Raw genomic sequence first — 12,150 nt, forward strand, 5'->3', positions numbered from 1 at the left:
CACATACGCCCACACAAATACACTCATATGTACATATACACGCAACACACACATACGCACACACAAATACACACTCATATGTGGATATACACGCATGCACACATACGCCCACACAAATACACACTCATATGAACATATACACGTATACACACACATACGCACAGAGAAATACACACATATGTACATATACACGCATACATACACATACGCACACACAAATACACATTCATGTGTACATATACACACAAAAACAGCCACACAAATACACGCTCATGTATACATACACACGCGCATACACACACCTACCTACACATACTGTACTCACACATACACACACACACAAAAACAAAGCATGCATGCAAGCATGCACGCACATACACACACCCACACACACACACTAACCCAGACTCACCCACACACACACACACACACACACTTACCCAGAATCACCCACACACACACTTACCCAGACTCACCCACACACACACACACACACACACACACACTTACCCAGACTCACCCACACACACACACACACACACACACACACACACACACTTACCCAGACTCACCCACACACACACACACACACACACACTTACCCAGACTCACCCACACACACACACACACACACCCACACCCACACACACACACTTACCCAGACTCACCCACACACACACCCACACACACACACACACACTTACCCAGACTCACCCACACACACACACACACTTACCCAGACTCACCCACACACACACACACACCCACACACACTTACACCCACACTTACCCAGACTCACCCACACACACACACACACACACACACACTTACCCAGACTCACCCACACACACACACACACACACACACACACTTACCCAGACTCACCCACACACACACACACACACACACACACACACACACACACTTACCCAGACTCACCCACACACACACACACACACACACACTTACCCAGACTCACCCACACACACACACACACACACACCCACACCCACACACACACACTTACCCAGACTCACCCACACACACACCCACACACACACACACACACTTACCCAGACTCACCCACACACACACACACACTTACCCAGACTCACCCACACACACACACACACCCACACACACTTACACCCACACTTACCCAGACTCACCCACACACACACACACACACACACACACTTACCCAGACTCACCCACACACACACACACACACACCCACACCCACACACACACACTTACCCAGACTCACCCACACACACACCCACACACACACACACACACACTTACCCAGACTCACCCACACACACATACACACTTACCCAGACTCACCCACACACACCCACACCCACACACACTTACACTTACCCAGACTCACCCACACACACACACACACTTACCCAGACTCACCCACACACTTACCCAGACACACCCACATACACACACACACACTTACCCAGACTCACCCACACACACACACCCACACACACACACACACACACACACTTACCCAGACTCACCCACACACACCCACCCACACACACACACACACTTACCCAGACTCACCCACCCACACACACACACACACACACACAAGCGAGCTGTTCTCTGTTCCACTCTGTCAGCACCCCGCTGTGTTTACACACATCAGACCGCGCAGTAATGGGGGTTAAGCGGCGTTTCGTCGCCGTGAGCGAGAGAGATCTGATCTTTCTCCGTTTCCCTGAAAGGCCTGGCGTGGAGAGACGATAACAAATAGCCGTGGCAGGTTTTCCCAGCGCCTGCCCCGGGTGTGTGTCGGCACGCTGGCGTTCCCATTCCCCTCGCTCCGCACGCTGGCGTTCCCATTCCCCTCGCTCCGCCCGCTGGCGTTCCCATTCCCCTCGCTCCGCCCGCTCATCCCGCTCCCGCTCCGGCCTGCCAGCGCGGGGCCCTCGCCCAGGTGCAGAGGAAAAAGGAATAAATGAAAACCTCCCCCGGGGCATGCAGCGGGAAATATGAGCATGGAAATGTGCTGAAAACGGTTGTAAACTCCCATTTCATCTGAGAGGGAAAGCTTAGACATGATGCACAAAATCCCATGGCAACCGTATATATATATAGCCGAGGAGCATCGCACACTGCAGCTAAAAAAAGGCTCCTGCTCTCCGACCTTCCTCCAAATACACCTCTCCCAGCCTCTCTCTCTTCTTCAGAACTCTTGTTTTTCTGCCTTTGAGAGCGAAGCTCTTCAGCTCTACATCGGGGTTTTTTATTTCTGACACAGATCCCGTCACCTCCGACCGTCTCTGACAATGAGCGTTAAGGCAGGGAGCGTGAAGGCAGGGAGCACTAAGGCAGGGAGCACTAAGGCATGGAGCACGAAGGCAGGCAGGGAGCACTAAGGCAGGGAGCACTAAGGTAGGGAGCACTAAGGTAGGGAGCACTAAGGCATGGAGCGCTAAGGCAGGGAGCACGAAGGCATGGAGCACTAAGGCAGGGAGCGCAAAGGTAGGGAGCGCAAAGGCAGGCAGGGAGCACTAAGGCAGGGAGTGCAAAGGTAGGGAGCACGAAGGCATGGAGCGCGAAAGGCAGGCAGGGAGCACTAAGGCATGGAGCACTAAGGCATAGAGCGCAAAGGTAGGGAGCGCAAAGGCAGGCAGGGAGCACTAAGGCAGGGAGTGCAAAGGTAGGGAGCACGAAGGCATGGAGCGCGAAAGGCAGGCAGGGAGCACTAAGGCATGGAGCGCAAAGGTAGGGAGCACTAAGGCATGGAGCGCAAAGGTAGGGAGCACTAAGGCATGGAGCGCAAAGGTAGGGAGCACTAAGGCATGGAGTGCAAAGGTAGGCAGGGAGCACTAAGGCGTGGAGCACGAAGGCAGGCAGGGAGCACGACGGCGTGTTTCGATCCGCCGCGTCCCGGTGACCTTGCAGATATTGCAGGCTTTGTGGGGACTCTGATAGCGGCTTGAGGAGATAACAAAGCAGGGGACAGGAGAGAAGCATGGCTCCCCGCGGCAGCGCACTAACCACCGTGTGTGTGTGTGAGTGTGCGTGAGTGTGTGTGAGTGTGTGTGTGCGAGTGTGTGTGTGTGAGTGTGTGTGTGTGCGAGTGTGCGTGTGTGTGTGTGTGTGTGTGTGTGCGTGTGAGTGTGTGTGAGTGCGTGTGCGTGTGTGCTTGTGAGTACGTGTGCGTGTCTGTGTGAGTGTGAATGTGTGTATGTGTGTGTGTGTATGTGTGAAACGGTGAATGGCTCAGGACAGACCTCGTGGTGGTGGTATAAATTGGAGCAGCGGTATGAACGGTAGGACCCCGTTTATCTGAGACGGGCTGGGAGAGCCTCAGGAGTGTGTGGCAGGAGCTGCTTGTGCAGACGCACACTCGCACACTCACACACTCACACACTCACACACTCACACACTCACACTCACACACTCACACACTCACACACTCACACACTCACACACTCACACACTCACACACTCACACACTCACACACTCACACACTCACACACTCACACACACTCACACACTCACACACTCACACACACACACTCACACACTCACACACTCTCACACTCTCACACTCTCACACTCTCACACTCTCACACTCTCACACTCTCACTCACACGCGCACACACGCGCACACACGCGCACACACGCGCACACACGCGCACACACACACACACACACACACACACACACACACACGCGCACACACACACACGCATGCAAACACATACATGCACACACAAATGCCCATACACCCACATGCATATGCTCTTACACACACACAAGCCCACATGCACACATTCTCACTCACACATACCTACATGCACATACTTGTACGTACACACATGTACAAGTAAAACACATAAGCACATTCACATACAAATATGCATGTTTGAATACATGCATGCGTGCAGACACATACGTTCTCATACAGTATGCACACACACATGAGCATGTACAGTATACACTACAGTAATGATAGTAAAACGCTGTGCTGTGCAGAATGGCTTATCCCCAAAATAGCACCTTCAGCACCTTTACAAATGTGCCCTGGCGGGTTTTAAATATAAGTCACACAGCGGTGATCAGCGCATGTCACATGCCAGCACTACTCAGCAATGAAGAGTTATAATTGGTTGCACACCATGGCTCCAGCCGTTCTCACCCAAGACTCTGCGGAAAACAAAGGTGACTTTGCAAGGCATCCGGTGCAGGATGAACGTGGAATCATTCCCTCAATTAAACATCTTTCCTGCATTCCTATTGGACAGCGAGAAAATAGACTACATTCTAAAACGCCTCTCTACACAGTAAAGTGTTCAGCGTTAAATAAACTCTCCCGGAGTACGTATGGCCCAGATTTGACTCTTATGTTCTCTGTTGGGAGTTGAATTAACAAAAGACATTTTACTTTTAGGCGGCACGGATGGTGCAGTGGGTAGCACTGCCGCCTCACAGCAAGGAGGTCCTGGGTTCGAATCCCCGTCGGCCGGGGCCTCTCTGTGCGGAGTTTGCATGTTCTCCCCGTGTCTGCGTGGGTTTCCTCCGGGTACTCCGGTTTCCTCCCACAGTCCAAAGACATGCATGTTAGGCGGATTGGAGAGTCTAAATTGCCCGTAGGTATGAGTGTGTGAGTGAATGGTGTGTGTGCCCTGTGATGGACTGGCGACCTGTCCAGGGTGTATTCCTGCCTTTCGCCCAATGTATGCTGGGATAGGCTCCAGCCCCCCTGCGACCCTGTTCAGGATAAGCGGGTTCAGATAATGGATGGATGGATGGATGGATTTTACTTTTATTTAACTTTTAAAAAGGTCGCTTGACTTGCCTGTTGCACAGCAGCGCAATTTCAAACCGTTTTTTTCGTTTGAAAGTTAAACTTCCGTTTGTCCCTGTAGGCCGCACGTGGTCACAGCGCAGGAGATTGAGAGTCGCGACAGGGTACCGGGCGGTGGAAGAGACCGCGCTCTGGGACCCGACCATACGGGAAAGTCACAGCGAGGAGGGAATAAATCGCGGCTGGACCTGCCTCGCGGACAATCGATGGCCCGCCTCATTAGCTCTGTGCCCCTACCGGTGCGCTCTGATGAGGCGGAGAGAGCAGTCCCCGCAGAGTCCGTCAGCTGGAAGCCAAGGAACCGGATAATTATCAACCTGACAGAAACAGATACAACCGGTGGCCATTCACCGCACAGGGGGGGGGGAGGGGTGGCCTGTAGCGTAGTGGTTAAGGTAAATGACTGGGACCTGCAAGGTCGCTGTGACATGTGACATCCAAACGATATTCACTATCCCGACCGATATTTACTTTAAAGTATATATATACGGATATAACACTAGGGTGCCTGTAGCATAGTGGTTAAGGTACATGACTGGGACCTGCAAGGTCGGTGGTTCTAATCCCGGTGTAGCCACAATAAGATCCGCACAGCTGTTGGGCCCTTGAGCAAGGCTCTTAACCCTGCATTGCTCCAGGGGAGGATTGTCTCCTGCTTAGTCTAATCAACTGTACGTCGCTCTGGATAAGAGCGTCTGCCAAATGCCAATCATGAGAAATTAGATGTTAAAGCAACTCGGGTGGAGTTTTTTTTTTTTACTCTGGCGGAGGACATCTGATCCTGTTCAGGCGCTCATCTAGTCTGTTAGAATGAAATGAACAGTACGCATTTTTATTGAGCACAAAAAAAAAGTAGGGAGGGAGGTTCGGGAGATTTCGACTATTTAAAATGTAACGATTGGAGTATACAACATGTGCTGACGCAGACACAAGTCAGGTCTCCATGGCAACTGCTCCAAGGAAAACCATGTCTCGTTTGAAGACCCCACTATCCCCCATTTTGTACCCAATATCAGTGTGGTCTCCACACCAGTGGTTTTCAGCCCCCACCCACGTGATTGCCTGTCTGCCTGCCATCATCGACTCCATCAGTAAATACTCCAGGGCGGTGAGTCGAGCCCTTTCCATTTAACCCCATACAAGTAATTTATGACCATTAGCCATTGCGGGAATCCTCAAACATTTACAAAGAAAAAAATCCTTACTTCCCTAACATACGAGCGGGACATCTGCAGACACGTGTTATATACTATCGATCGCCTGCCTTGCCTTACTTATTTCACTGAGTAACTGATTATGCCTTGGGGGGGTCTGTGATTGAAACTCGATAATTTCCCATCATCTCAGGGCCCCCCTGACAGCTCCCTGGAGCCCTCTTTCAGACCCCGGGGTCCCTGCTGAGAGCCACTGATCTCCACCATTACCTGACATTACATTACAGTCTCGCTTATCCAGAGCGACGGACAACCAAGTGCAGATCGAACAGAGGGGACACGTGTGATGGGGACATGTGTGATGAGGACCCTAGGGGAGAGTACGGTTTCCGACTGCTCCGGCTCCCAGTTCATGACTTTATATTACATTTACAGAAGTGATGCTACAGTACAAGTTCCCGAAAAGGTACAAATGCTTGTCGTTATACATAAAACCGTACCCCGAGCCAGCAATATATGATTAATTTGTACCTTTTTTTTTTTCTTGCTGGGAAAACTTGTACTCGTTTGTACCCAGAGGGGCCATTACTGTACATTCAGGGTACAATAGAGGAAATTTGATCCTTGAAGAAAAAAAAAAAATGTACCTCTAATGTCACTTTATTCCCTGAGAGTGTAGTCTTTCTGTAGCCCTAGGCGAGATTGCGGAGCTGGGGGGGGGGGGGGAGGATTTGGGAGTGGGCGGGTGGGGCGTTGAGATAGATAGCCGGGGCTCGCTGCCAACCACCATGGACGCTGCGCATGGATTGTTATTTTCTGATTCCTCCTCTTCGGTTTGGCAGCCCCAGATGGATGATGCCCCAGGCGACCGCCCCCGTCGCCCCGTGCCAAGACCCGGCCCTGTCTGATGGAGCACTGCGCTGTACCCTCCATCGCCTGGGGGCTCATACGCGCGCCGCGACGGTCAACACCGGCCGGGCCGCCGTGAACGTATAAAGCGCAACTTCTCACAAGGCCTTCGGAAAAGGCTATGATAAAAAAATATTTAAAAAAAAAATAATAATAATAGCAATTTTCTCAAGACTCATAGAATGTGTGGCCTTCTCGTATGTTCTGTAGAACTTAAATTAACTCTGAAACGAAAGCGGTTATTGGCTACTGTAGAAATAGGGGGATGGTTCAAAATGTCAAGATTATGCTGCAACTGCGACTCCAAGGAACGAACGCAGTTGACTCAGCAGACGTAATCTTGTTATGAAACCTGAATTGTGTGATTTAGTTTTGCAATACAAGAATCATTTTCCAATTACTGCTTGGAGGGAGTTGATGCAACACACCCAGAGGGGCTAGAGCTTCTCTCTTACAATGATTTTCTGTCTTCTCATTCTGTTATCGCAAATGCTGCGTCTGTATACCACGTTATACCACGTTGAGGTAAAAATATATTATTATTTATTACTTTACATTTTTGTAAAGCTCTTTAATGTTGTTCATTACTTCAAAACAACATCAATTACATGGATGAAGGAGGAACATGCTTTGTTCGAGTAACTTTCCTAACCTACCTCGCGCAGGGCACATCCAGGTCAAGCATGTTCCTTATTACCAGGACAACAAGCTAATCTGGTTGTCAGGAGAGACGTTCAAACAGAAATGATTGATTTTTGTGTTTATTAAGCACCGCAAGAGTGAAATGTTTTGCTAGGTTGCTAAGCAGTTTTTCCGTTCAGGTTCAAAAAAAATATTAATATGAATACAAGTTTTATTTAATCTAAACATTACTTTCGCTCAAACATTGACTTCTGTTCCCAGCACCATGTACCATGTACACAATGCAAAACAAGCTCTGCAAACATCGTTTACTACGGTAGTAAAGAAGAAATATCCTGGAGTCGGCACATACTGTGTACTCTAACAGGACTATGGAAAACTAAACAGAAAAAAACGGTGTTATAGCTATATCAGTCGTGTACGAGTACAGTAGGTAAGAATCTGACAGTTTAAATGACTGAATACCAACAAAAATAGGAAAAAAATTGGCTGCATCAACGTGGGAAAACCGTTAATGGTACTTCCATAGGTCCCTACCTGACTCGTGCTGGACGGGAAAGATGAAATTGGCGGGACGTCCAAAATCTTCAGGTCGTACATGCTTCCATTCAAGATCACCGAGGGCCTGTAGACGTACCTGGACTTGGTGGGGGTGTAAACCTCGGAAAAGTCATTATAGATAAACTGACGGATAATTGAAGTTTTCCCGACTCCCGGGGCGCCGATCACTGCAATACTGAGCGTCTCGACCATTCCTGGAACATCAGCACCATGGATAGAGAAATCTCAAAGCTGAGGTCGGCAACGCAGGAAAAACCAAAATCTTGAGCTGTTCGCCGTTTTATCGGGGATTTGTTTGTCCTGTTGTACAATGACAACGGAATGTTCCGATGCAGCCAGTAGTTGCCGAACCTTACGTGCTCACGCTTTACTTTATCAGTAATAAAGACATAGCTATGCCAATAAAGAAATGATTTGCTAAATGAGACGAATAAAAAGCAATTCGATATCAGGGCCGGTTCAACTTGCAACACGCAGTTAAACAGCTTTACGTTCTCAAGTCATTTTTTCTAAAGAAATAAAAACAGACATTCCTCTAGGCTATGTGCGTTCAAACTAAAAAGAAGAGAGAGAGATAGAGAAATAATCCAAACACCCAATACAACGGGAGAGGTTTCGCAACGTCGGCGCATTCCACCGGGAAAGAGAAGATGCGGTCGTTAATCTTTCGAAAGAAAACCCCCACTCCTTTGAATTCCCACGTCTCCTCTATGGGAAGTCTGCCCCCGCAAATCCCACCTGCAGATCATATTAGGAATTGAGTCGCGCGGATTCCATAGGTGCCCATTTTCTGTCAGCTATTGTGGCCGCTTAATTTTCCCAGTCAGCTCCTCTTGCACTTTGATGTACTCATCTCTACCCGGCTCACCAAGGACGCCTGCCAGAGGTCCCTCGCGCTCGTTAAATCCGCGGGCGCACACCAGCATACGATTCCAGCGCAAATAAATGTCCGTAAGTTCCCGGGAGATCATTAGCCCTGATCGCGTGGACTCGAGACGAGTCGCAATTTCATCACTAGGGACCCAGACTACACTATTGGCACGGAAGGGTGTTTCGTTTAGCCGCCTTGCGATGCGGACGTATGGTACTGGGAGCAGATGCAATGGCTCTTCCGCTCGATGTGCGTGTGTTTGTGTGTGTGTGTGTGTGTGTGTGAGAGAGAGAGAGAGAGAGAGAGAGAGAGAGAGAGATACTATAGAGTGCGCGCACGTCTGATTGTTCTTTCCAGTGGCATTCTTTTACGCGCTTTGTTGATAATACGAGCAAAGTCTCCATTTTATTTTTTACCTTGTTTTCTTCGCAGAGAGAGAAAAAAAACGCAGATCATTAAAAAAATTGCGGGGGTAACACGTGTTCAAGCTACAGCATACAATACCACAGTCTACTCCACAGTTTTTCAGCCACAGCTTTTTGCAGCAGATTTTCTTAAGCATAAAAAGTAATTTAAAATCTCTCAGTCAATGAAGAAACGAAATAGTTTCTCGCACTCGTAATTGTCTATTCAACGTGTCTGACGTTACGTCGACGACAGGGAGCTTGTCGGCAGCGCTTGAAGCCAGGAATCCAATTCCGGCTGTAATCTTCGAAGTGCCTCGCGCAACGCATAATCTGTGTTTATCAACCGACAACCCATTTTCCTCACAGTTTGCATATTTTAGGCTGCACCACACGAATCAAACAAATGCCCACAAACAAATGCCCACTGCAATTTGCAAATACGTGTTGTAGTAGCCTACAACAAGTCAAGCAAAGCAGAAAAATACACATTTTGCCCGATTTATACCGTTTGAAATCACACCAAAATAGCGAAATCAAGCACACGATCACAGGAAAGACATGGCATGGGTATTTTGCTGAAACCAAGGTCCTCACAACGGCTGTTGGTTGCCCTCCTGTTTCCCCACAACCATCTGCCACTGATTTCACCATTCAAAGATTCACATTCCTCTTGGCCAACCATCCAATCATCCATAATCAGCATTTTGGATTAGTACATACAACCCCCCACCCCCCTAAAGGACTTGGGAATTTAGCCCAGTGCAAGCCATTAGACACATGGTTAAAGCTAAATGTATTATTCACACAAAACTGTGATATTATTATTATTATTTTTTTTTTTTTACCAATACATACCACCACAGCAAATGACTGCATAACAGGTCACCAAAGCTAAAACACCGGAATTCACAGCTAGAGCGATGATGTCACAGGCAGAGCACAGGTGCCCAATCAAATGGCAGATTCACTGTCGAGCAGTGAGGCAGGGTTACCGTTGGCTGACACCGTCCCCCTGGGCAACGCCACAGCCAATTAAACGGCACCCCGCCGGGCTGCCATTGACTCTATTCCGGACCTGAGGGGCGAGTACCTGCATTGAGTGACTGATGAGGACACATCAGCAGCCTTTCAGCGCTATCCTAAGTGCCCTGGCGAGGTTAGAGAGCGGAATATGACCCCGGTCCATCTCTCTGTAATAATCCTGATGGAAATCTCACCTGACCGTACGGCTGGTTAATGGGTCAGCCGCAGGGCTGAACAACAGGCTCAGCTCTCGGGCGTACTGGGGGCCAATTTGCAATACTCAGCCATGCAGTCAAGCAATAACAGGGGATTCATGATAAAACGTGTTACATTACATTGCATTGCATTGTTGGCATTTGGCAGATGCTCTTATCCAGAGCGACGTACAGTTGATTAGACTAAGCAGGAGATAATCCTCCCCTGGAGCAATGCAGGGTTAAGGGCCGTGCTCAAGGGCCCAACGGCTGTGCGGATCTTATTGTGGCTACACCGGGATTAGAACCACCGACCTTGCAGGTCCCAGTCATGTACCTTAACCACTACGCTACAGGCGGCCAAGTGTTATATCCGTACCTTTTCTAACCCAACTTTATTCACTATCCCGACTTTAAAGGAAATATCGGTCAGGATAGTGAATATCGTTTGGATGTCACATGCTGGGAGGACAGAAGAGATGGACTCAGGGAGACTCGGAAAGTCCGGATCGCACCGGCGTTTTATTACGTGAGGCTGGAGGGAGGGAGAGCCCACGCCCCAAACAAAAATAAACCAAAAGTGTTTGCCTTTCCCCCTCATGGGTTCTGGGCAAAAATAACAAACTAAAATAAGAAAGGCAAAGCAAATAACTCAACTTGCGTAGCTTCTCAGCTCTCGGCTCTCTCTCTCCTCTCCGACAGGGTTCCCGGTCTCAGCCGCCTACTGTGAAAAGAAGCACACCTAAAAAAAAACTCCTGGACTGATTCATAACATAGTCCAGGTGTGTGCCTACTTAACCCATAGGCGTGGTCTTCAGATTCCCCTGCTTGCCTCTTACAAACAGAGCCACACTTGCCTCAGTATACAAGTGACCCAAGTGGGGGCAAAAAAATGTAGACAAAATATTTGACTACATCCCAATGGCTGCATGTAAGCCAGACTCATTGATAAAATGGTTTAATTTGTAGATCTTGGGCTGAACTTATGTCCATGAAAGGTCTTTGGCCTGCATGTATGACCAATCAGCAAGCAGCACTGTTACGCGCTCAAGCCACATGTTTCGCCAAACATGATTGAGTTGGACAGCAGACAGCAAACAGTGTGCGGTGTTTGGCTGTGGGCTGTGTTCATCTGCCATGGCGAGGAGCCTGCCCCGTCCACTAACAACGCAGAGACGCTCTTTCCACAGCAACGACACCGTGCTGCCTTCAGTTTTGTCATTTCATTTTTCAGATCACATTTTGTGTGCGATGCCCAGATCTCATGGCCCAGACCTACCTCTGACAATCTGACCAATCGGGCATCACCCCCCCGGATTCACAGCTGCCCCGGGCACGTCCATGTTCCACACGGACCGTCCCGTAGAAGGCCTCAGTGTGCCTCACGTGGGTGTGTCAGTAGCACGCATCACTCCGCATTCCCAAAAACACCCTGCGTTGCGTGGGGTGCACTCTCAGACAAAGATGGTTCCAAAACTTACCCTGGGATTCCAGAGAAGAACCCTCATCTAGTTCAGGGGTTCTTTGTTGGGCAAGCTGGCTCTTTG

The 12,150-nt window shown here is 49.2% G+C and overlaps 1 protein-coding gene across 1 annotated transcript in view; it reads right to left on the reverse strand.

The window, feature by feature from the left end:
• The window catches only part of rasl10a (RAS-like, family 10, member A), a 28,173-nt gene extending 18,992 nt beyond the window's left edge, over positions 1-9,181 (reverse strand). Inside the window, exon 1 of the mRNA XM_061261346.1 lies at positions 8,085-9,181. Within this exon, the coding sequence (XP_061117330.1) occupies positions 8,085-8,300 (216 nt within the window). The 5' untranslated portion in view covers positions 8,301-9,181. The remainder of the gene's footprint in view (positions 1-8,084) is intronic.
• Positions 9,182-12,150: the final 2,969 nt, after the last annotated feature.

The sequence above is a fragment of the Conger conger genome, chromosome 11, assembly GCF_963514075.1.
Source record: "Conger conger chromosome 11, fConCon1.1, whole genome shotgun sequence".
Classification (NCBI taxonomy): Eukaryota; Metazoa; Chordata; class Actinopteri; order Anguilliformes; family Congridae; genus Conger; species Conger conger.